Source organism: Fomitiporia mediterranea (genome assembly GCF_000271605.1).
Source record: "Fomitiporia mediterranea MF3/22 unplaced genomic scaffold FOMMEscaffold_1, whole genome shotgun sequence".
Classification (NCBI taxonomy): Eukaryota; Fungi; Basidiomycota; class Agaricomycetes; order Hymenochaetales; family Hymenochaetaceae; genus Fomitiporia; species Fomitiporia mediterranea.
The window spans coordinates 1,398,560-1,420,303 of NW_006760386.1; the positions used below are offsets into that span (position 1 = coordinate 1,398,560).

General features: G+C 46.5%; 7 protein-coding genes across 7 annotated transcripts; all 7 read left to right on the forward strand.

Moving 5' to 3' along the window:
* Window positions 1–1,449: 1,449 nt before the first annotated feature.
* FOMMEDRAFT_100850 (L-serine ammonia-lyase) lies at window positions 1,450–4,929 on the forward strand (the record flags this gene model as incomplete). Its single annotated transcript, XM_007261440.1, has 22 exons — window positions 1,450–1,735; window positions 1,792–1,903; window positions 1,956–1,978; window positions 2,045–2,051; window positions 2,115–2,152; window positions 2,213–2,435; window positions 2,487–2,524; window positions 2,584–2,738; window positions 2,795–2,863; window positions 2,916–3,043; window positions 3,116–3,329; window positions 3,400–3,546; window positions 3,619–3,672; window positions 3,742–3,814; window positions 3,885–3,929; window positions 4,016–4,038; window positions 4,109–4,127; window positions 4,199–4,257; window positions 4,320–4,475; window positions 4,546–4,554; window positions 4,624–4,658; window positions 4,723–4,929. The coding sequence occupies 22 exons, from the start codon at window positions 1,450–1,452 to the stop codon at window positions 4,724–4,726; spliced, it is 1,917 nt and encodes a 638-aa protein (XP_007261502.1). The 3' UTR covers window positions 4,727–4,929.
* A 200-nt stretch (window positions 4,930–5,129) lies between these two features.
* FOMMEDRAFT_115859 (uncharacterized protein) lies at window positions 5,130–8,191 on the forward strand. Its single transcript, XM_007261441.1, has 10 exons — window positions 5,130–5,575; window positions 5,633–5,782; window positions 5,837–5,849; window positions 5,923–6,347; window positions 6,404–6,653; window positions 6,707–7,108; window positions 7,167–7,341; window positions 7,408–7,721; window positions 7,778–7,937; window positions 7,998–8,191. The coding sequence occupies exons 2-10, from the start codon at window positions 5,646–5,648 to the stop codon at window positions 8,039–8,041; spliced, it is 1,920 nt and encodes a 639-aa protein (XP_007261503.1). The 5' UTR covers window positions 5,130–5,575; window positions 5,633–5,645; the 3' UTR covers window positions 8,042–8,191.
* A 636-nt stretch (window positions 8,192–8,827) lies between these two features.
* Window positions 8,828–10,405, forward strand: FOMMEDRAFT_115861 (uncharacterized protein). Its single transcript, XM_007261442.1, has 10 exons — window positions 8,828–8,940; window positions 9,005–9,044; window positions 9,103–9,154; window positions 9,213–9,295; window positions 9,364–9,434; window positions 9,490–9,528; window positions 9,586–9,624; window positions 9,681–9,693; window positions 9,750–9,875; window positions 9,943–10,405. Exons 1-10 carry the CDS (start codon window positions 8,884–8,886, stop codon window positions 10,050–10,052), a joined length of 630 nt encoding a protein of 209 aa, XP_007261504.1. The 5' UTR covers window positions 8,828–8,883; the 3' UTR covers window positions 10,053–10,405.
* A 656-nt stretch (window positions 10,406–11,061) lies between these two features.
* Window positions 11,062–11,608, forward strand: FOMMEDRAFT_73213 (uncharacterized protein; the record flags this gene model as incomplete). The annotated part of the gene is made up of 4 exons (XM_007261443.1): window positions 11,062–11,120; window positions 11,172–11,210; window positions 11,265–11,358; window positions 11,414–11,608. The coding sequence occupies 4 exons, from the start codon at window positions 11,062–11,064 to the stop codon at window positions 11,606–11,608; spliced, it is 387 nt and encodes a 128-aa protein (XP_007261505.1).
* Window positions 11,609–12,375: 767 nt separating this feature from the next.
* FOMMEDRAFT_115867 (clathrin heavy chain) lies at window positions 12,376–18,487 on the forward strand. The gene is made up of 18 exons (XM_007261444.1): window positions 12,376–12,488; window positions 12,556–12,721; window positions 12,789–13,237; window positions 13,290–14,252; window positions 14,304–14,606; window positions 14,659–15,405; window positions 15,459–15,683; window positions 15,735–16,191; window positions 16,244–16,619; window positions 16,668–16,755; window positions 16,811–16,909; window positions 16,967–17,021; window positions 17,078–17,196; window positions 17,251–17,345; window positions 17,395–17,557; window positions 17,620–17,796; window positions 17,856–18,341; window positions 18,406–18,487. The coding sequence occupies exons 1-18, from the start codon at window positions 12,405–12,407 to the stop codon at window positions 18,430–18,432; spliced, it is 5,079 nt and encodes a 1,692-aa protein (XP_007261506.1). The 5' UTR covers window positions 12,376–12,404; the 3' UTR covers window positions 18,433–18,487.
* Window positions 18,488–19,087: 600 nt separating this feature from the next.
* On the forward strand, window positions 19,088–20,121 carry FOMMEDRAFT_16207 (NAD-binding protein). The gene is made up of 5 exons (XM_007261445.1): window positions 19,088–19,194; window positions 19,243–19,335; window positions 19,393–19,669; window positions 19,726–19,937; window positions 20,001–20,121. Exons 2-5 carry the CDS (start codon window positions 19,250–19,252, stop codon window positions 20,107–20,109), a joined length of 684 nt encoding a protein of 227 aa, XP_007261507.1. The 5' UTR covers window positions 19,088–19,194; window positions 19,243–19,249; the 3' UTR covers window positions 20,110–20,121.
* A 384-nt stretch (window positions 20,122–20,505) lies between these two features.
* FOMMEDRAFT_74772 (short-chain dehydrogenase) lies at window positions 20,506–21,669 on the forward strand (the record flags this gene model as incomplete). Its single annotated transcript, XM_007261446.1, has 6 exons — window positions 20,506–20,564; window positions 20,620–20,745; window positions 20,802–20,894; window positions 20,955–21,231; window positions 21,294–21,505; window positions 21,561–21,669. The coding sequence occupies 6 exons, from the start codon at window positions 20,506–20,508 to the stop codon at window positions 21,667–21,669; spliced, it is 876 nt and encodes a 291-aa protein (XP_007261508.1).
* Window positions 21,670–21,744: the final 75 nt, after the last annotated feature.

The window sequence follows — 21,744 nt, forward strand, 5'->3', positions numbered from 1 at the left end:
GCAATGTTGGGACAGCCCATCAGATCCCCCTCTCAATCGCCGTTCCCGTATCCCATCATGTTGCGCTCGACCCCAGGTTTCTCTTGCATCCGCATCATGATTTGATAGTTCTTCTGTAAGACTAGCACGGTATCGAGGCGTCGATTCAATGCCTGCATTCGCTACCAGTTCGAATCACATCCTTTTTTCTCGTATTGCAAACGCTTCCGCTTTCCGGCTACACGTACTTACTTCTTTCGATTATGGTTGTGTTCAGTCATCAAGAGCTTGGCTTCGTGATTAGCTTCCGAAAAGGTTTTGTGCACACTAATGCACTTGCATTTTAGGTCTTTATCTTTCAAATCGGCTCGTCTTCGCAGTTTTCTTTGGAGACTGCAAAAAACAACACCTCCATACACTCATGCAGCCTGGCCTCAGGTGAGTTAGCGCCCGACTTCTTGCGCCGCACTCTCCGCCCTCCTTCGTTTCAAGGTTGCTTCGCGCTTCTCGAGCTCTTGACGACCAGTGTCGTGTGAGAGGTTATCCCCGTATTTGTTCTGCACCTAACTATCTCCGAAGAAGAAAAAGCGATCCGCACTCTTGTTTGTATAGGAATCTACATGGACCGTGATATCGATATCGTTTACATACAGGTGCCAGCGTTGGTCTGGAAGAGTCCCAGCCATTACTCGTGGCCGTACATAACTGTTCTGCTTCTATTGATCCGAGAAGACAAGCACACGGGAGCCCGATGACACACGCTCTTCGCCTCAGATGCATGCTCTGACAGCCTTGGGTTCTCGCAACCTCAGTTCCTCTAAAACTTTCTTCGGCTTTCCACGTTGTGAAGAGACAGTAAAGGCAAAAGCATCCTTCTTCATCCACGGTCGCGCCCCGGTCCTTGTACCATCTCTCCTGTTCCATACACGTGTACTTTTCACATTAAAAGAATATGTATTCTAATTCGCGCGCTTTTTATTGGGACCAAGAATGAGTTTCAATGGCAGCATTTTTAGTGACTGCAGCCGTTATTCTTTCCTTCTACCTTGAGCATACTGTACACAGCAATGATACCAGCGAGCAACTCTTCATTGGAATCAGTTTTGACCATTTCAGAGAGGCATCAAATGCCTCATCGTTCACTGGCTCTTTGAAGGTTGAAAGTCAAAACCACGTTGCATTATGTAATATTATCCTTTCCAGCATTTGTGTTGATGAAGTCATCGTATTCAGTCCTTAAGGCCGCACAATACATTCGTATGTCTCCTCTCCTCGAAGTACGTTTGACTTGTTGTATGGTAATAAGAGAACTATAGCATTGACTCTTTCCTCTGATTTTTGCTCAGGTCTGAGGTCATAACGTAGCTCAAGAGAGGCTGTGATTTCTGGATATCTGTAGGGCATCTGCGCCATTTTTGTCGCTATCTATCTCTGCCTAAAGAGCACCTTGGAATCTTGGGGGCTTAGAAAATGTTATTAGCCTCCGTTCCAGTTCGCTGCACGGCTGCAAGCTCTTTGCGTCGTGTTCTGAATACGAGACAGCACCGCCGAGTCTTGAGAATTCACAAGTTCTCGGGAACGTACTTCTCAACAACAGCTCGAGCTTCCTCTGCCCTCAAGGTGCAAAAAGGGAGGGAGCAGGGTGATAAAGGTGTATCAGAGGAGGACGAGAAGAACGGGGTAGCTGGTGCGACTTCGGAACGATCTGAACACGAACATGCAGTTATCTCAACCTTCGATTTATTCAGTATCGGCGGTGCGTTGGCTCTTCTAAGCTCAGCATTCAAAGCCTGTTGAATGATAGCTTTGCAGTCGGGCCAAGCAGTTCACACACCGTTGGTCCTATGCGTGCTGCAAACATTTTCATCAACGACCTCGAAGAACTTGGGCTATTGCACAAGGTTAAAACAGTGAAGATCGTGCTGTGCGTATAAGCATGCTGTCTGAAGTCTGCTCCACAAGCTAAACTTCTATAGGTACGGTTCTCTGGCTGCGACAGGTCAGTCTTATATGATGGATGGGCATGCAAGTGCTGATTGTTGACACATCGCTGATTACGATGTAGGGAAGGGGTGCGTTCGACTTCACGCTCCGTTGGGATGATATTTACTCAATTAAAATAATGCTATGAACAGACATCACACTCCACAAGCAATTCTTCTTGGGCTCGAAGGTATCGTATGCCCATAGATTTTGACTGGAGCCAAACTCAGAAGCATAATACAATGTACAGGGTCTGATCCGGAGACGGTAGACACGGGAACCATTCCGTCAAGGTACAAGGATATTCTGGAAAATAAGCATCTTGTTCTGGGCGGCAGGCATCGCATCGTGTATGACATGGATCGCGATATGCTTTGGCGCTGGGATCAGGTGCTCAAAACCCATCCAAACGGCATGCGCTTTTCGGTTTTCGACGCAGGCGGCGCGCTATTAGCTACTAATGAGTATTTTAGGTCTGATCACAATATCCTATATCTGGGACGTATTGTCTAACCTGTTTCCAGTGTCGGTGGTGGATTTGTTGTGAATGAGAAAACAAAAGGTTTGAAATTTAGGATTTTTCGGTACCATATTATTGACTCGCTAGACTCCGCTCAACAGTGGACGAGAACTTATTCTACAAGGGAGTCGACAAACACAAAGTTGATCCAGCTCGACTCGCTCAACATGAACATGACACTTCCTCCGATCCCTCGCTTCCTCCCTATGCGTTCCATTCTGGCGACAGTCTTCTTGCCCTTACCAAAAAGCACAATGTACGCTTATGTATCCTTGGCGAGATAGAATGTGGACTAATGAATTAACCTCTCAGATGACTATAGCACAGATAGTTTACGATAATGAGCGCTACTTTCATCCACATGATGTTATTTACGAAAAGGTAAGTTGCCGTGATTCAAATTGGCTTATGCCTTATCCTATATCTCGCACAGCTTATGCGTATATGGTCTGTCATGGACGATTGCATCCGCAGCGGTGTCGCCACCAATGAGACAGTGCTTCCGGGCCGGCTAGGATTGCGTCGCCGAGCACCGATGCTGTATAGACGACTTATGCGAGGGTTCGTGAAAGAGAAAATTTGACAACCTCGATTAACCCTTTTGATTCGATAGATACTGATTGGCTTAACCAGATTCTATCCAGGTATATCTTCAGGAGGTTCACTGCCCGCCATTTCCGGGGGAAGCGCGGCTTCTGGGGTACTCGATGCGCCAAGCGGTTATAACGTATCTGGCGGGGACCAAGAATCAGGAAGTCGACCTCGACCTCGTAGTGAACGGATAACGGCGCCGCGCCCGACACGTGTGGTCGGGTCATTTGACCACCCTGTTTTACCGATGCCACCGGTGCGTAGTCTTAAGAAACTAGAGTAATGTCGGTAAGGGGGCTTATTCGTCGGGCATACATCTTCGAAAGCGGAAAACACTCTTCCCCGCGATTGATTTTCTCTCATGCTATGCGATTGCGGTAAATGAAGTGAACGCCAGCGGCGGGAGAATCGTGACCTCCCCAACGAACGGTGCAGCGGGGGTTATCCCTGCTGTTCTGAAATATATCGTGGAGGTAAGAAGATGAAATATCTATATCGCATCATATCACTCTGGATTGTCACCAACAATGCGCATTCTCCGTTAGTTTATCAGCGACGATCCCGAAAAGAGTATAGTGACATTTCTGCTGACAGCATCCGTAAGCTCTCCATTGCATGCTTCGATGTGCAAAAATATCTGACTTTGCATATGCTCTGTGAACCTTCAGGCCATTGGTATGCTATTCAAGCGTGGAAGCACCATTTCAGCCGCGGAAGGTGGTTGCCAGGCAGAAGTTGGAGGTGCGTGCTGCTTCAATGCTGTAGAGAAGGAGAAAATTTTCTCGATGGATCTAAATTCAATCTAACACAGTGGCGTGTTCAATGGCTAGCGCTGGCTTTGCAGCGTGTATGGGAGGTAAGAACAGCTATTCTATTCTACTATTGTTATCCTGTCTCGGCGACATGGATTGAATACTAACCTAAGAGTCTTCTCTTGATCAGCCTCGCCAGAAACGGTCCTACAGGTACGCTTTCTCTAACTTTGACCTTATTCTTCGGTACAAGGCCTCATAAATTGACACTCGCTACTTTCAGGCAGCGGAGATCGGCATAGGTATGAGCGTTCTTTATATATTCTGTCAACACTTGGGAAGTTTAATGATTGGCTTCCTCTACTCCGTGAAGAACACAATCTTGGCCTTACCTGTGACCCCATTGACGGTCTAGTCCAGGTTCCATGCATCGTATGAAAACAATTGTAAACCCCTTTCATTCCTGTCGGCTTACGCGAAGCGCACCTTCTTAGGAAAGGAACAGTCTAGGCGCGGTGAAGGCGGTAACAGCGGCGCAGCTCTCAATGGCGAGTGACGGGATCTATCGAGTGACTCTTGACGAAGCTATCGAGGCTATGAGGATTACCGCCGCGGACATGAGCGTTAAGTACAAAGAAACGAGCCTTTCCGTAAGTCCATCTACAATATATGACTCTGTAAAGGGCAATTGGCTAATGGACTCCTTTGTTTATGTTTCAGGGTCTAGCCGTAAGTAACCTCTTATCCTGTTTGGCCTTTAATTAAGTATATATGGGGTGCTAACAAATGTACACCTAGACAACTGTTAGAATCCCTTTGTCTGTTCCAGCATGGTACGTATCCGTATTTATGAATTAAAATTGTTATTTATGACTTACCCAAAGTTGATTTAACTAGCTAACCAGGATTATCAACGAAGTCAATGTGCATTTTTTGGAATCAAGATATAGAATTAATGTTGCTTGCTCTACGATTCTCGTGGCTTTGTTTAGAATAATAGATATTTTTCGTTAAATCTCTTGCAGAATGTGGAGCTTGCCGCCTTTTACGTAATTGTAGCAGGCCCTTTTCATGTAGATTTTGTCATCTTTCGCTGATTTTCATTCCTTTATTTGGACCTTTCTTTTCGAAAGTAGATATTTAGCTGGCCCTGTAATGCATACTTACATCGGTCACTTGAATCAGACCAAGTTGCTGTAAAAATGCCCGAATTTGCCTCCGAAAAATGTCTGTATTGTAAATCTCTCGATCAGTTTTAGTGCTGATCTTGAGGATCAGTCTCCACACAGGTTCGCACTCTTTTCACCTTCTGCCTCCATCTTGACTTTCGGGAACTTCTCGCGCTCGGCGTTGACGGCGAGCATATACTGTACCGTGATTGAAGCGTCCGGATCAGCTCCCGCTTATCGGACCCTAGCGATCGCAATCGGTCAGACAGTTCTCGTAAGTCTCCTGGAACGCTTAAGAAACGGCTTTAGTACAGTCCTCAGGCAAACAGCAGGCGGGCCGAAAGACAACGTTATCCTCGCATACCGAGGCAGTCATCTCAGATCTTAATTCCGGTTTCCCTCCTGTACTTTTGAGATTCTGGACATTGGCGAGGTTCTTTGTCATACACCATACCACCTCATACCCATACTACTACTCCACTAAATCTAACATTCGGAAGTGGACATAACGAGGTTTCTGCATAATTAAAGAACGTTTCGTCGAGGTGAATACCTGACGCGTTTGCTTCGCTTCTGTCAAGGTCTGCATCATGCACTACATTGTACTACATTCCTAGCTTACCCGCACTTCAATCCAGCGCAGAAGCACTCATGCGAAACGTACGGGTTATGAAGGGAGACACATTTATAGTCGTAACGAGCGACGATGCAAGGCTTTTTGGCTCAAACAGGATAGCCAGCAGCGCGCATGAAGCTCTTCAACGCGGAAAAGCTTGCTTAGGCTGCAGGTATGAATCATGTTATTGTCTTTGAAACTGAGTATGTGGCTGATGCTCCTGAAGACGTAGGAAAATGGTGTGTATTGTGTTCCGGTGCACTCGCATTCATACACAACGCTTGACATCTCCCCTCCCCCTCCCCCCCCCAGAGATGTGATGGCCTGCGCCCGATCTGCACGCAGTGCAGCAGAAGGAACCGAATAGATGACTGCGAATATACAGACGATGCCACAGGACCGACGCGGACACAAATACTGGAAGAGACACTGGCTCGACTGCAGGCTCGCGTCAAAGAGCTTGAGAAGCTACCTGCTATCACAGTGTCGGGACCGGCTATTCCGCTTCACAAACCGTACTGTGCCGAATCAGCTTCTGCTGTGGACGACGTGGTGATGAGCCCCAGCTTTTCTGACTCTTCTGAAGGCGAAGTCAAACCTACTATGAGTGATCAACCATATCCAATAACAGAGCCTACTTCTAGTTCATCGAGCCCCCAATCTGGAGGCTCACAACCCGATGCTGAATGGCCATGGTGGGAGCTTGATGAGCCACCACAGGAAATTGCTAACATGCTGTAAGTTACTTTTCGTTCTTAAACGTCACTGCAGCATTTTTCATGACACTTCTTAGAATACGCCTCTTTCTCCCGAATTCACACCAATTAGGCTTTTCGCTGAATGTCAAGCGATTTCTTAAATCACTCGCAGAACCCTCGACACACCCCTCATATCCTCATCCTGGCCTTATGAATGCTATTTACCTCTGGGCACTCCGGCTCTCATTGGAACCGACCTTGCAATCCCACGAGAATGTCTACTTGAAACGAGCAATAGGCTCACTCCAAAATATTGTTGGGGGTGGATTAGGTGACTTTAGTGATGTATAACAACCCTATTTACATTAAGTTTCAACACTTATTCTATATTATTTCAGCCTACGTTTCCGACGAGAGTCTTGCATGTAATGCAAGCAGAAGTCCTCATTGCACAGTACTTCTTCACACATGGTCGTCATTTGGAGGGCCGATATCACGCAAACGCTGCTGTCTCGCTGGCAGTGAGCTATGGCTTCCACCGCATGTCTCCTTCGTCCTGCGGAGCTGCACAGCAATCACTTCAACCTGGCGTCGGTTCGCCTTTTGGTTTGATCGCTCAGACTCTACCACCTGTCAAGACATGTGTTGAGTACGGGGAACGGGTAAATCTGTTTTGGGCGGTATATAATATTGATCGATGTTGGAGTGTAGTCGGCAATCCATGCATCATGTCCGATGACCCCGCCCATGGAACGCAAATTGACACGCCTTGGCCATGGGACATGCAAGATTACGAATTAGTGAGTCAACTCATTCTACACGCATACGGTCCGTCTGACCCACCTACATGGCGTTTAGGCCGATATGAATTCCAGCACGCCCTCGTTTGCCCAGGGTAACAGAACAATACAACGATTTCTGTCTGGCGAACCACCTGCACCTGGTGTAGATGACACTTCGTTTGCCGCTTTACGAGTTAAGGTTTCCGCAATATATGAACGCGTAGCGAAACTTGTCATGGCCTGGAAAGCAAGTACGTAATATAATCTCTGTGGATCTTAGTATCCAGTTACAATTTTGCCAATGGTTCTGTCAATAGGTAGTCCTAATTCTCCGACACGACAGAGCACCGAAAGGGACATGCGGGCTTTCTCGGATTTTCTGTTCAATTTTATTGCGTCTCTGCCTCCCGTGGAAAATTTGCAGGACCAAATCATGTCATCCGATGACCGTAGAACAGTCTACGTTGCACATGGTCTTGCACACACTTCGGTCATTGTACTGCACGAAGTATGGACAGAGGAAGGGGAAGGCAATCAGGCCGAGTCAGATATATGCCTTGAATCGGCTTGGCACATTTCACGGGTACCCAGGGCTGGTGTGGACGTAGGACTGTTGGATCCAGTGCTTGGAGTATGTTGTGCTCGATCCTCTTCTCATGAAGACCGGAATTATTGATTTGAAATCAGACCACCGGGATGACACTCGCATCACTGTTCGTTAGAGAAGTCATCCGCGCAAGAAAAGCTCCAAAGACCCCAGAAAATATCGAACGCTTGAAGAGGATTGAAGAAGGGAAGGAGTATCTCAAGGCAACCGCTATCTTTGGGAAGGGTCGTCCAGTATACGGTCAGTCCCTGTATTCTCCTGTTTCTTATATTGTACCTTACTGAACTTGTTGACTGATAGGACTTCAAGTTCCGAAGATCCTCGCAATACTTAAGAATGGTTGAGAGTGGAAGCGCGAGAATACACCTTTTTCTTATGCCACAGATATCTTTACGATGTTTTACGGGAGTTTACTGTACAGTATCCACTATTGCTGGTCTCATGTTTTCCGTGCATTTGTACTATGCTATCTCAATGTAATGACTGCAGAGTTCGGAATGTAACACCATGAAACATTCGGAGTCCAACGTTCAAGATGTCTAAATGCTTGTCAAAGATACAGAAAATACTCCCACTACAGACGCGTATACCTTTCGTTTGACCGAGCAGATCCACATGAAACCGAGACTGAGTTACTTCATCGAGTCTTGTCAGACGGCCATTTCCCTTAGGCTGTAATGGTCAAACCGAAAAGGAGTAGCAGCATGACATACATCTCCTGTCGGTTCATGTTTACACCGTCAAAGTACGGTGTACTACAAAGGCACATCACATCACAGCATCACAGATTTAAGAGGTAACGGGAAGGATACCTATCCTCAGCAGGTCCTGTCTGTTAAACTCTTAATAATTAGAGTCTGGACCATGGGCCATGAGATATTCAAATAATAATACAAACCGTAATTTTTCAAATGGGCAAGTTTTCACTACTTTACAGACAGTGTAACATGGAACCCATAAGTCTAGCGTATAGGAGTTAATCGAAGAGAAGGGGAAAATTCAAATTATAGAACTCCGTCGTGGGCAAGACTATTCCTGACGCGTCATAGCCACGTGATGTATAGGCACAGCCTCTGCCTGCTTAAGCCAGATGAATTGAACAGCTTAGGAGCGACCACACCTCCCTGTGGGCCATCCGACTTTAATTCTCTCTCTCTCTCTCAAGTACTCCTTACCGAACTCTCTTATGTCGTCGTTGTGTGGTGAATCCTCAGTTGGAGCTTCCTTTTCGCGGAGCAAGCCGGTGCGTTCAACCTTCGTTTTCTACTTCCTGAAAGCGATCGGCTGACGTATCGTACGACGATCAGATACAAAGGAAAGCTGTTGTTGTTGGGGATGGTGCTTGTGGCATGTTAATCCCTGAAGATAGGAACCGACTTTTACTTACCGAAAATCTCGCTTCTAGGCAAGACGTCACTACTGAACGTGTTTACACGGGGGTTCTTTACACAGGTCTAGTGCGTCTTCTTGTTTTTATGGAACTATATGAGCCCTAACTTCTCTCGGTGGCCTTAGCGAACCTACTGTCTTTGAGAACTATGTGCAGGACCTATATGTCGATGAACAGCTCATCGAAATGAGCTTATGGGACACAGCGGGTGGGTAGACTCCACGTGAGAACAATTGGTCTGCAATGGGTCTGACACGAGTGTACCACGCGACACAGGTCAAGAAGAATTCGACCGACTGCGGTCTTTAAGTTACGCAGAGACGCATGTTATCCTTATATGTTTCTCGGTGAGATTTGGCCTTCCAACATTCACGGAAGCCTTTGAATTCTCATGTAGCAAAGGTGGACAATCCGACGTCATTAGAAAACGTTGAGGCAAAGGTCAGAACAGACCCTTTAATAACACTTAATGTATAGCTGATTATTGCATATCCACAGTGGATAGAAGAAATCTTGGAATACTGTCCGGGTGTAAAGGTGCTTGTTCATTGCCGTATATTCAACCACAGCTATTAACAGTTGCCAACTTCCAGCTTGTCCTTGTTGGTATGCCTAATCTTTAGTTAGTCACTGGCTGTCTCATTTACTTGAGTGGTTTCTAGCTTTGAAATGCGATTTGAGAGACGATCGAAACGTGACGGAGCGCTTAGCAAGATATGGGGCTCATCCAGTGCAGTACGAGGAGGGTCTTCAGGTCGCACGACGGATAAGAGCTTCCCGATACCTTGGTAAGTATGCTTAATATTAGTATCTCGTCCGCAGTTCCTCACGGTCTTTGGATTGCCGCGTGTGTAGAATGCAGTGCGAAGCATAATCGCGGTGTTACTGAGGTGTTCTATGAAGCAGCACGTGTCTCCATAAGTGCTCGCTCGAAAACTCATGGAGGGGGATGCGTTATCTGCTAATATTCAGGTGGTCTTTCTTAGCTATCAATCTGCTTTGTCTTCTTTCCCTATTCTTAGATTTTTGTGGCGGGTACGCTTAAATCATGGGCAGCGCACCTCCTTTCTGTGGCTTCATTTACTTTTCTCACTTTACCTGTGGCTCAACAGGACATTATGCCTTTCAAGTTAGTCCTTGATTTTTACAGGTCAATAGGTTTTCTATCATGGTCGCTATTATTTGGTCACATCTTACTTACTGTACTCAGTAGTGAACGTTCTATTTTCTTTACAGCATGTATTCTGGGTTTCTGCTTCTGTATACCTGTTAATCAACTTCTACGATACCGATATGTAGTGATGATAATGCAATACCGAGGATAACTTCGCTTATTGTTTCCGTCAGTTCCGCACTATGAGCGGTCACTGTGCATTGATGCTCGCATTCATAGTCTTTGGTACGATTTCCTACTGGATAATATCAAAGTGATTGTGCGGATACTCTGCAAATACTTAAAGGGGATTGCTTCTTGCTGAATCTTGTCATGTGTATTGCCAAACTTAGGGTGCCGTACCGGCTAAGAGAGGAAGTGTCCGAATGATTGCACACCTCAAAGCAGCCTGTGCCACAGGTCTACGAGACGCGCACAGTCGCACCAAGAAGGTTGTGTGCAACCTTCTCAGTTATTCTTAAAAGTTTCACCACTTTACGTTACTCATGCTTCCATCTCTTTATTTGAACTGATTCCCGTCATCGCAATCATTTCCCTTTTGAAGCACAACCGTATTTTCTACTATCTGTTTCAACAGTGCCAAAGACAATATCTCTTATACCTTGCGTAATACGTTTCCATTGAACAGCTGAGGTGAGATGGATTGTCGCGGGCAAGACCGAAACGCGACGCGATGACGACACGTGCAGCCTCGTCATCTTAGCACGCGCCGGTGCTGCGACGTATCTTCTGCTTTCATCACCCATTACCTCTGGTCTGTCATGTTTCCAGGATGGGTAAGCGTGGCTTCTTCGATTGGAATGGCGGTCGGTCCACCGCTCGTCTATGCGGACCAGACAATTTCTATAGTGCGAAAGAAGTACGTTCGCGATTCTAGATTTGTCTCTTCTCTCCTCTTACTGTCCGGCAGAGACTCGACGGGGTTTTCGCGTGATGTCTGTGGCGTACTGTACGTTCTGAGATCTCCAGCATTATGAGGAACACTAATATACATGACTGGAAGGCTTATAGCAAATATCACGCGTTTGTTCTTCTGGCTCGGGAATCGCTTTGAATTTGCACTACTCGTCCAATCTATCTTAATGATATTAGCTCAGGTATATATTTAATTGCATATTGCAGTCGAAGCATGCTGACTGACGGTTCCATCAGCTTGCATTGCTATATATTTGCTTGCTCTATCGTCCACGGCTCAGTCCGGAGAATATGGGAATCTCGTCTCGACCATTCTCATTCTGGCAATGGCCGACTTATGCACAACACATCGAATTCTTGGCTGGAATGATGTGTGTGGACTCTTATATCCTAACAGCTGTATTGGGAGCTAAAGACCCAATGTATTACTAAATTTGCTGTAGCTTAGTACAGGCTATCCTCTTCTTAATATTCGGCCGGTCGGAAATATTCATCACTATTCTCGGATTTGCTGCCCTAGGTCTTGAGAGTACACTCCCGATTCCGCAATTTCTTAGGTATGTCGGGGATTTTTACATTTGGAAAGATTGCTAAGAAATCATTAGCAATCAAAAGCAAAAGTCATTGTATGGTTTCCGTGCTTCAACTCTACTTGGATGGTTTGCTGGTGACGCCTTTAAGTAAGCCACTTTATGTGCCATTAATTATCACCAAAGGTTGCTTAATTTCGCAGAACGGTCTACTTCTTCCTTCAGGGTTCTCCCCTGCAGTTTAAAGTTTGCGCAATTTTTCAGCTCTCTATCGACTGCGGTGAGTGGCAGAAGCAAAACACTGGTGTGTATCAGGCTCGGCTTACTTTTAATCCAGCTATTGTAATTCAGCGAATATACTACGGAAACAATCCGCCTCCTGCAACGTTGGCCATGGATGATGATATTGAACAGGCACTGGCCTTAGCGGAAGAGTGAAGCATGTCTAGACTTACTACTCATGTAATAATGCGCATTACGCGGACTTCTAGCGAAATTAATAGCCTAATTGCACGTTGAAAAGTGAAAAGTGAAACTAGTGAGTGGAAAGGAGAGCGATAAACGTGAGAAGTTATTGCTTGTTGTAGCAGCATACGTAGACAGCGCGACACGGTCGTTTGCCCGTTGACCACTTTCGTTTTGTACTTCCTTCAAAAGCCTTCGTCAACGCTGCCAGTCAGGCATCCATTCCAGCCAGAATGGCCGCGACGAAGCCCATCACGTTTTGTGAACATCTTCAGCTTTCTAGCATTGGTGTCCAGCCAGCCTCCATCTCCTTCCAGGTCAGTCTCCGAAGTAGCGCTCATGTTTCGTGCAGTAGCACGGTTTTACTGACTCTGTATCCAATAGACCTTAACGCTTGAGAGTGACCACTTCATTTGCGTGCGCGAAAAAGTCAACGAGCAGAACCAGGTTGTTATCGTCGACCTTGCAGACGCGAACAATGTCCTCCGACGACCTATCACTGCGGATTCTGCTATCATGCACCCAAACAAGAAGATTCTCGCTCTAAAATGTATGTCGCACCTTGTCACTTCGCATATGATTCTACTGAACTGAGAGATCTGGTTCTGTACCTGTAGCCGCTCGAACCCTACAGATTTTCAACATAGAGACGAAGCAGAAGGTCAAGTCTCATGTCAATAACGAGGACATTGTGTTCTGGAAGTGGGTGACGGACTCGATCATTGGAATGGTCACAGATACAGCGGTCTACCACTGGTCGATTTCCGACCAGACGTCTCCGCCAACGAAAATTTTCGACAGGCACGCAACACTCGCCGGAGCGCAAATAATCAACTATCGCATTTCCGGAGACGGAAAATGGATGGTGCTTGTCGGGATCGCTGGGAACACGACCAATCCGTCTGCGTTCAAGGTTAAAGGTGCGATGCAACTGTACAGTATCGAGCGGTCGGTCAGCCAACCTATCGAGGGTCATGCCGCTGCTTTCGCGGAACTGAAGCTTGATGGTCATCAATTCCCTACCAAGCTCTTCACGTTCGCTGTGAGGACTGCTACAGGTGCCAAGGTATAGCAAGCCAAACATTGAATTAGAACAGCTTACTCAGACATTCTTCCAGCTTCACGTCGTCGAGATTGATCATCAAGCAGCCGATCCTGTCTTCTCAAAGAAGGCTGTTGATGTATTTTTCCCTCCTGAGGCTACGAATGACTTCCCCGTGGCTATGCAAGTTTCTAAAAAGCATGGCATCGTATTCCTGGTCACCAAGTTTGGCTTCATTCATCTCTACGATCTTGAGTCCGGCGCCTGCGTCTACATGAACCGTATTAGCGGCGAGACAATTTTCGTTACCGCGGAACATGAAGCAACGAACGGTATTATTGGTGTGAACCGGAAGGGTCAGGTACTCAGTGTCAGTGTTGACGAAGGTGCAATCATTCCTTACATCCTTGGTACATTGAACAACACGGAACTTGCTTTCAAACTTGCAAGCCGGGCCAACTTGCCCGGTGCTGACGACCTGTACATAAAGCAGTACCAGGCCCTCTTCCAAAGCGGCCAGTTCAACGAGGCGGCAAAGATTGCTGCAAACTCTCCTCGTGGAATTTTACGAACATCTCAGACCATCGATGCGTTCAAGACTGCACCGGCCCCTCCAGGAGGGCTATCTCCTATCCTGCAATATTTCGGTATTCTCCTAGAAAAAGGCGAGCTGAACCAACTCGAGTCTCTTGAGCTTGCGCGGCCTGTCCTACAACAAGGTCGAAAGCAGCTGCTAGAGAAATGGCTTAAGGAGAACAAACTCACATGCAGTGAGGAGCTTGGTGACATCGTTCGCCTTCACGACATGACCCTCGCCCTTAGCGTTTACCTGCGTGCCAATGTCCCGAATAAAGTTGTGGCCTGCTTCGCTGAGACAGGACAGACAGATAAAATTGTTCTGTATTCGAAGAAGGTTGGATACACTCCGGATTACACAGCGCTTTTGCAGCATATAATGAGGACCAATCCGGACAAGGGTGCCGAGTTTGCATCTCAACTGGTCAATGATGAAAATGGGCCGTTGGTTGATATTGACAGAGTAAGCCATTGTATTATTTGCACTGATTTGTATACTGAAGTCCTGCATTAGGTCGTCGACATTTTCATGTCTCAGAACATGATTCAACCGGCGACTTCCTTCCTTCTTGATGCCCTGAAAGAGAACAAGCCTGAGCAAGGTCACCTACAGACGAGGCTGCTTGAGATGAACCTCATCCACGCACCTCAAGTTGCCGATGCCATCCTCGGAAACGAGATGTTTACTTATTATGATAAGCCGAGGATTGCGAACCTGTGCGAGCGTGCTGGCCTCTTGCAGAGAGCTTTGGAGCACTACGAAGATATCAATGACATCAAGCGTGCCATCGTCCACACTAACGTACTACAGCCAGACGTGCGTGCGCATTTATTTACACATAAGTTCAATTCTGACCATTTTTAAATAGTGGCTTGTCGAATACTTCAGCAAGCTTACCACCGAGCAGTCAATGACGTGTCTGCAAGAGATGCTTCGAGTTAATATCCGACAAAACCTTCAGGTTGTGGTGCAGATTGCGACCAAGTACTCTGACATCCTTGGCCCCGTCAAGCTCATCGAGATGTTCGAATCATTCAAGAGCTTCGAAGGTCTTTATTACTACTTGGGTTCCGTAGTGAACCTCAGCCAAGATCCGGAAGTTCACTTCAAATACATCCAAGCCGCAACCCGGACTGGTCAGATTCGCGAAGTCGAACGTATCTGCCGAGAGAGCAACTACTACAACCCGGAGAAAGTCAAAAATTTCCTCAAAGAGGCTCGGCTACAGGATCAATTACCCCTTATCATTGTTTGCGACCGTTTCGACTTCGTCCACGATCTCGTTCTCTATTTGTACCAGAACGGGCTTACGAAGTTTATCGAGGTATACGTCCAGCAAGTCAATTCAGCACGCACGCCGCAAGTTGTCGCAGGTTTGCTTGATGTTGACTGCGACGAAACAACTATCAAGAACCTGCTCGCATCTATCACGGGCAATTTCCCTATTGACGAGCTGGTACAAGAAGTCGAGTCGCGCAACAGGCTTAAACTAATTCTGCCCTGGCTTGAAACACGCGTTCAGCAAGGCAGTCAAGATGCCGCGGTCTATAACGCCATCGCGAAGATCTACATTGATAGTAATAACAACCCCGAGCAATTCTTGAAGGATAACAATGTAGGCTATACACTTGATTTTAATCTGCTGCTAATTGATATATATCTTTTCAGCTTTACGAGCCCCTGGTTGTCGGTAAATTCTGTGAGAAGAGAGATCCGTATCTCGCATATATCGCATACGCCAAAGGCTTTTGCGATGATGAGCTCATTGCCATTACGAACGACAACTCAATGTTCAAGCAGCAGTCTCGTTATCTTGTCAAGAGGCGTCAGCTCGAACTCTGGCAACAGGTCCTGGTTCCTGATAATGTCCATCGTCGCCAGCTGATTGACCAGGTCTGTTCATCAATGTAGTCCTATGTGCTTCAAGACTAATCTTCATATCAGATCATCGCGACGGCCCTTCCCGAGTGTACGGATCCTGACGATGTTTCTGTAACCGTCAAGGCCTTCATATCGGCGGATCTTCCTATCGAACTAATTGAACTCCTGGAGAAGATCATCCTTGAGCCGTCGCCCTTCAGTGACAATAGAAACTTGCAGAATCTCTTGATGCTCACCGCTATCCGTGCAGACAGGGGTAAAGTCGTTAATTATATCAACAAACTGGAGAACTACGACATTGCGGAGATTGCTAAGATTGCGATTGACCACGGTCTTTATGAAGAGGCATTCATGATCTTCAAGAAATATGAACAACACGCAAACGCTATGAATGTCCTCGTAGAACACATCGTCAGTATTGATCGCGGTCTCGAGTACGCAACAAAAGTCAATAGGCCGGAAGTCTGGAGTCGTTTGGCGAAGGCCCAGCTTGACGGTATCCGTGTCAAGGACTCAATCGGTAATTCAAGCATCCTGTAGCGGAAACGTCTACTGATAGTTGCTTGCGATAGATTCGTACATCAAGGCTGAGGACCCTTCAAACTTCTTGGAAGTTATCGAGATCGCTACCCGCGCCGACAAGTACGATGATCTCGTGCGCTACTTGCAGATGGCGCGCAAGACTCTGCGTGAACCAAAGATTGATACCGAACTCGCGCATGCATACGCGAAGACGGATCGTCTACATGACATGGAAGACTTCCTGTCCATGACTAACGTGGCCGACATCCTTGAGGTTGGTGAGAAGTGTTTCAATGACGAGCTCTATCAAGCGGCGAAATTGCTCTTCACGAGTATCTCAAACTGGGCTCGGTTGGCGACAACTCTCATCTACCTTGGAGAAAATCAAGCTGCTGTCGAGAGCGCGCGCAAAGCTGGCAACACACAGTAAGTACTCCGTGACTTATTTCTTGTCATGTACTAACAATTGTCAAGGGTGTGGAAACAGGTGCACGCGGCTTGTATTGAGAAACGGGAGTTCCGATTGGCACAAATTTGTGGCCTCAACATCGTTGTGCATGCAGTACGTACTTTTGACTAAACAATTTTGCTGTCCAGATTTCTCATCCACTTTTTAGGAGGAATTACCTGGCATTCTTCAAACTTATGAACGACATGGATACTTTGATGAGGTACTTGCATTGATGGAGGCTGCTTTGAGCTTGGAACGCGCACATGTGAGTCCGGCAATGGCATGAGGCTGGTCTATCGACTGAAACTGCGATGCCGGTCAGATGGGTATTTTCACAGAGCTCGCAATTTTGTACAGCAAATACCGACCGGAAAAGCGTATGTTGTCTTCTTGTTTAAGGGAGATATCTATGTATTGACTTTCCACCTGTTAGTTATGGAACATCTCAAACTCTTTGTCTCACGTATCAATATTCCGAAGGTCATTAGGGCAGCAGAGAAAGCTCATCTTTGGCCCGAGTTGGTCTATCTGTACGTGAAGTACGATGAATTTGTAAGTTAAACCTGCGTGCATTTATTAAGAACGGGCTATTGATTTATCCTTCAGGATAATGCTGCTCTTGCCATGATGGAGCGTTCAGCGGACGCATGGGAGCACAACCAGTTCAAGGACGTAATCGTGCGCGTTGCGAACGTCGAGATGTGAGTTGAATAATTTCCTATCGTTGGTTCATACTAATGTGTCCTACAGTTACTACAAATCTCTGTCATTCTATCTACAAGAGCAACCGATGTTGCTTAATGACCTATTAACGGTCCTGTCACCACGGATAGAGCATACTCGCGTAGTGCGCATCTTCCAACGGAGCGACAATGTCCCTCTCATTAAACCATACTTGATCGCTGTGCAAAATGTAAGTGGCTACTTTGTACTTTATTTCGATTTCAGAGTATTCTTACCCAACTACCACATCAGCTCAACGTCGAAGCTGTCAATGATGCTTACAACGATCTCCTGATCGAGGAGGAAGATTACAAGACTCTTCGGGACTCGATAGACAGCTTTGACAATTTCAATAACATCCAACTTGCGAAACGTCTAGAGAAGCACGAGCTCCTAGAATTCCGTAGATTGGCAGCTCACTTGTACAAGGTCAGTTAATCTGTCCATTTACCATTCTCAACTGCTGATGATATGTGGTTCCCTACCAGAAAAATGGAAAATGGGAAGAATCCATCTCGTTATCGAAGCAGGACAAGTTGTTCAAGGATGCGATGCAAACGGCAGCTTACTCTGGTGACAAGGAGGTCACCGAGGAGCTGTTGTCCTACTTTGTCGATATCGGAAACAGGGAGTGCTTCGCGGCAATGTTGTACATGTGCTTTGACCTCCTCAATTCTGACTTCGTTGAGGAGCTATCATGGCAACACGGACTCAACGACTTCTTTATGCCTTACAAAATCCAATCGCAACGTACGCTGGTCACGAAGATTGCCGCGTTGGAGAAGCAGGTTCAGGAACTTGCCTTAAAGAACACCAAGAAGGAGCAGGCGGAGGAAGAGGCGACGATCATTGCTCCGGGTGGATTCGGCAACAGACTATTGCTGACACAGGGCAATGGATATCCTCCACAAGGGCCTCCGCCAATGATGATGAACGGCACAGGCATGCCACCTATGCAGACTGGAATTCCTTCTGTACGTCGTTAAGCTACCTAACTTCTGAAAGAATGAAACAGGTACTAATCCGTTCTTTAATTAGCATGTCACTGGCTTTGGCACTTTCTGATGATACCTTTTGTGGACTTTGTTTATGCATTACGGTTTATGTATATTCCTCTTCCTCGACTAATAATATGATCATTCTTTAGTTCTAAGTTACATCGCAACCGACCTCGCTAAGTACTAATTGCTGTGACGTATTGGGATTGCTCGTTGAATCGGATTTCAAGGCCTTGGTTGGCGCTGGATTTGTGAGACCCAAGCGCTGTTATTAACTCAATGAGCTCGAACCCGCTTGTGCCAGAGATCAAAACCCTGTCTGCATCTGCATTGTAAGCAAAATGTGTCCGTTGTATTCACAAAGTCTTCCCGCAAAGCGAACGCCACTGAAACAATGAACTGCATTCCCATACCTCGGTGTCAGTAACATCCCTTTCAGTATGAGTACCTGAACCTGCATTTGGCTACGGCGTTCAAGTAATTCCCTTGTAACCCGCGACGTCTTTACAAAATAGCACGATATACGTTACTCAAAAGTCTTGCAGATTTGGACAAGAATGTCGACGACGTCTAATGGAGGTCCTAGGATGGCTATTCCTGTTGACCTTGCTGGAAAGGTAGCGCTGGTAACCGGAGGCGGAACAGGCATGGAAGTGAACTTTTCTCAACGCGTGTCTACGCCGACTCACAATTGCAAATGCAGAGGTTTGATGATAGCCAAAGGATTCGCTAACAAGGGCGCGAAGGTCTACATCTCAGGGAGGCGACTGGACGTAGTAGAGAAAGCGGCGAAGGAGCAGCATCTTAAAGACGTTGGCTGTCTTATTCCGTACGCTCTTGTTGTTTCTGAAGGAACTAGTCCTGACTTAACGTGTAGAATCCGTATGGATGTGAATGACAAGCAGAGTATCAAAGAGATCGTCAGACACATTGAAGAGGCCGATGGAAAGCTCGACGTACTCGTCAACAAGTAGGAGCATTCCTTCGTAGTCACTATATTTAAAGGACTCAAGGCGCGATTACGCAGTGCTGGCGTTTCTGGGCCCGGTTTCCACGGCAAGTGGCCAGTAGAGCCAGGTTCGGTACCGGATAACCAGACTCTTGCGGCGTACGGCGAACAGCTGTTCAACCAGACTTCTGACGAATGGGATACCGTAGCCCGTACAGATGTCATGTCGGTGTTCTTCGTCACGATGGCTTTTCTCGGTCTACTCGGAAAGAGTACGGAAGGTAGAGAAGGCAGGACGGCGAGCGTAATTAATATCACGAGCATCTTTGCACACACGAAGCTAAATTGGGGATATGTAAGTATTCCGTTGTTGGACATCGAACTCATTAATAAATTTGCCCTGATGAACAGTACGCATATGATAGCTTCAAAGCGGCTTCATCCCATCTTACCAGACTGCTCGCGACTGACATGTCGCTCAAGCGAGCTCCCATTCGTGTGAATGCTATTGCTCCAGGGCCATTCATGTCAGAATTTTCCCCATCAGCGGAATGGCTTCAGAGCCTAGTGGAGACAGATTTCTTTGGGTCAGGGAAACCTCATCCGATGAAACGCATAGGAAGGTACAATATTTTCACTACTTGTGGCACTGTTTGAGGGAAAGCTCATGAATTAAATTTTAATAGAGAGGAAGAAATGGTTTCATTGGCAGTGTACCTTGCCTCGGATGTATCGGAGTACGTCACCGGCCAGGAGATCACCATTGATGGCGGGATATCTTTAGTAAACCCATGACTATGCTCCGGTCGATACACGTAGAACATGTGTCGAGAGTTTCTATTTTCGACGTATTGAAGACGCAAAAACCGATATTGGGTCACTTGCAGTCTTACAAATGTATTACTGAAACTTCAAAGCGCTTGGTGCGCTTCGACAAACATAAATAATCCAAGCCTGACGGTCTATTGTTCGCTAACCGTTATGTGTCTGCGTGCATGACCCCGCAAGTTGCTTATCTTCCTCCGACACGGACTTTTTCTCCATGGGGCTTCTCAGCCTTCGGCTACCGAGACATATCTGACAAACAGGTCCTCGCATCGGACATATAAATTTACCCCTCTTTCAGTGTCTCGTTATATTTCATTAAGAACCCGGATTCCCATCAGCGACATTAGTATTTACTTGGAGATCATGAACCAATTTGACCTTACTGGGAAGATAGCATTGGTGACTGGAGGCGGTACTGGGATGTAAGTGGCATTATTATTAATTCCATCACTCAATTAATTTATGCTTCTACCGTAGAGGACTAATGATGGCAAAGGGTCTCGCCAGCAATGGAGCGAAGGTGTACATCACCGGAAGGCGTCTGGAAGTGCTGAGGAAGAGCGCTGCAGAACACCGGTTCGAGGGTTCGGGGCAACTTATCCCGTGAGACTGCGCGTATTCTTGTATCGGAATTAATTTTTAAGTAAAACAATATTCAGGATCCAGATGGACGTTGACGACAAACAGAGCATCAGTAATGCCGAAAAATTGATTGAACAAGCAGACGGCAGGCTCGACGTATTGATCAATAAGTTAGCTTTCTTCGTGCATTGTGATAAACAACGAAAGACTAAAGAATTCCTATCTTGCAGCGCTGGGACTTCCGGCCCTATATATAGCGGCACGTGGTCGAACAACCACACTGCTGCTCTAAATACTGAAGAGACAGCGACGTATGGGCGAGAACTCTTCGACCAGGGCGCCGATCATTGGGATGCCGTACATCATACGAATGTTGCTTCAGTATTCTTCGTCACGACAGCCTTTCTCGGCCTACTTGCTAAAAGCGCCCAAAGCAAAGAGGGTCGAATGGCGAGCGTGATTAATATCACGAGCGTTTTCAAACATTCAAGGATGCACTGGTGCTACGTAAATATATTTATTAATGTGCCGCAATAACACTATATCGATAACTGAATGACTATTTACAGCATGCTTACGATTGCACGAAAGCGGCTGTTGGGCACCTGACTACCATGTTCGCTACTGATATGTCACTCAGGAGGATTCCCATTCGCGTTAATGCTATTTCACCTGGAACATTCTCATCTGAGATGACCTCAACGGAAGAAAACCTCAAGCAGGCTATGCAGACGAATTTTCTCGGTGCATTACAGCCAAACCCACTGAGGAGGCCGGGAAAGTGAGATTTTGTAACTCGTTAATCCTTGGTTAATTGTACTGACGAGGAATCATAGAGAGGAAGAAATTGCTGCTCTAGCTGTGTATCTAGCGTCCGATGCATCAGCATATGTGCAAGGACAGGAAATTGGTATCGATGCCGGTTTCGGTCTTGTGAATCCTTAAGTATGCTGTGTGTATTATAAATAACAATAGCTTAGCCCAGTAGTTCTCGTCAGGAAAGAACAGAGGAGTCTTAGT

Bases quoted from the DNA above. Each gene is read 5' to 3' on its own strand.
- FOMMEDRAFT_115859 (XM_007261441.1), top strand. From the start codon at position 5,646: ATGCGAAACGTACGGGTTATGAAGGGAGACACATTTATAGTCGTAACG. The intron at 6,348-6,403 runs GTAAGTTACTTT...GACACTTCTTAG, and splicing joins CAGGAAATTGCTAACATGCT to AATACGCCTCTTTCTCCCGA. The intron at 7,722-7,777 runs GTATGTTGTGCT...ATTTGAAATCAG, and splicing joins TGTTGGATCCAGTGCTTGGA to ACCACCGGGATGACACTCGC.
- FOMMEDRAFT_115861 (XM_007261442.1), top strand. From the start codon at position 8,884: ATGTCGTCGTTGTGTGGTGAATCCTCAGTTGGAGCTTCCTTTTCGCGG. The intron at 8,941-9,004 runs GTGCGTTCAACC...TACGACGATCAG, and splicing joins CCTTTTCGCGGAGCAAGCCG to ATACAAAGGAAAGCTGTTGT. The intron at 9,296-9,363 runs GTGGGTAGACTC...CACGCGACACAG, and splicing joins GAGCTTATGGGACACAGCGG to GTCAAGAAGAATTCGACCGA.
- FOMMEDRAFT_115867 (XM_007261444.1), top strand. From the start codon at position 12,405: ATGGCCGCGACGAAGCCCATCACGTTTTGTGAACATCTTCAGCTTTCT. The intron at 12,489-12,555 runs GTCAGTCTCCGA...TGTATCCAATAG, and splicing joins CAGCCTCCATCTCCTTCCAG to ACCTTAACGCTTGAGAGTGA. The intron at 16,620-16,667 runs GTAAGTACTCCG...ACAATTGTCAAG, and splicing joins CGCAAAGCTGGCAACACACA to GGTGTGGAAACAGGTGCACG.
- FOMMEDRAFT_16207 (XM_007261445.1), top strand. From the start codon at position 19,250: ATGGATGTGAATGACAAGCAGAGTATCAAAGAGATCGTCAGACACATT. The intron at 19,336-19,392 runs GTAGGAGCATTC...GCGATTACGCAG, and splicing joins CTCGACGTACTCGTCAACAA to TGCTGGCGTTTCTGGGCCCG. The intron at 19,670-19,725 runs GTAAGTATTCCG...CCTGATGAACAG, and splicing joins CGAAGCTAAATTGGGGATAT to TACGCATATGATAGCTTCAA.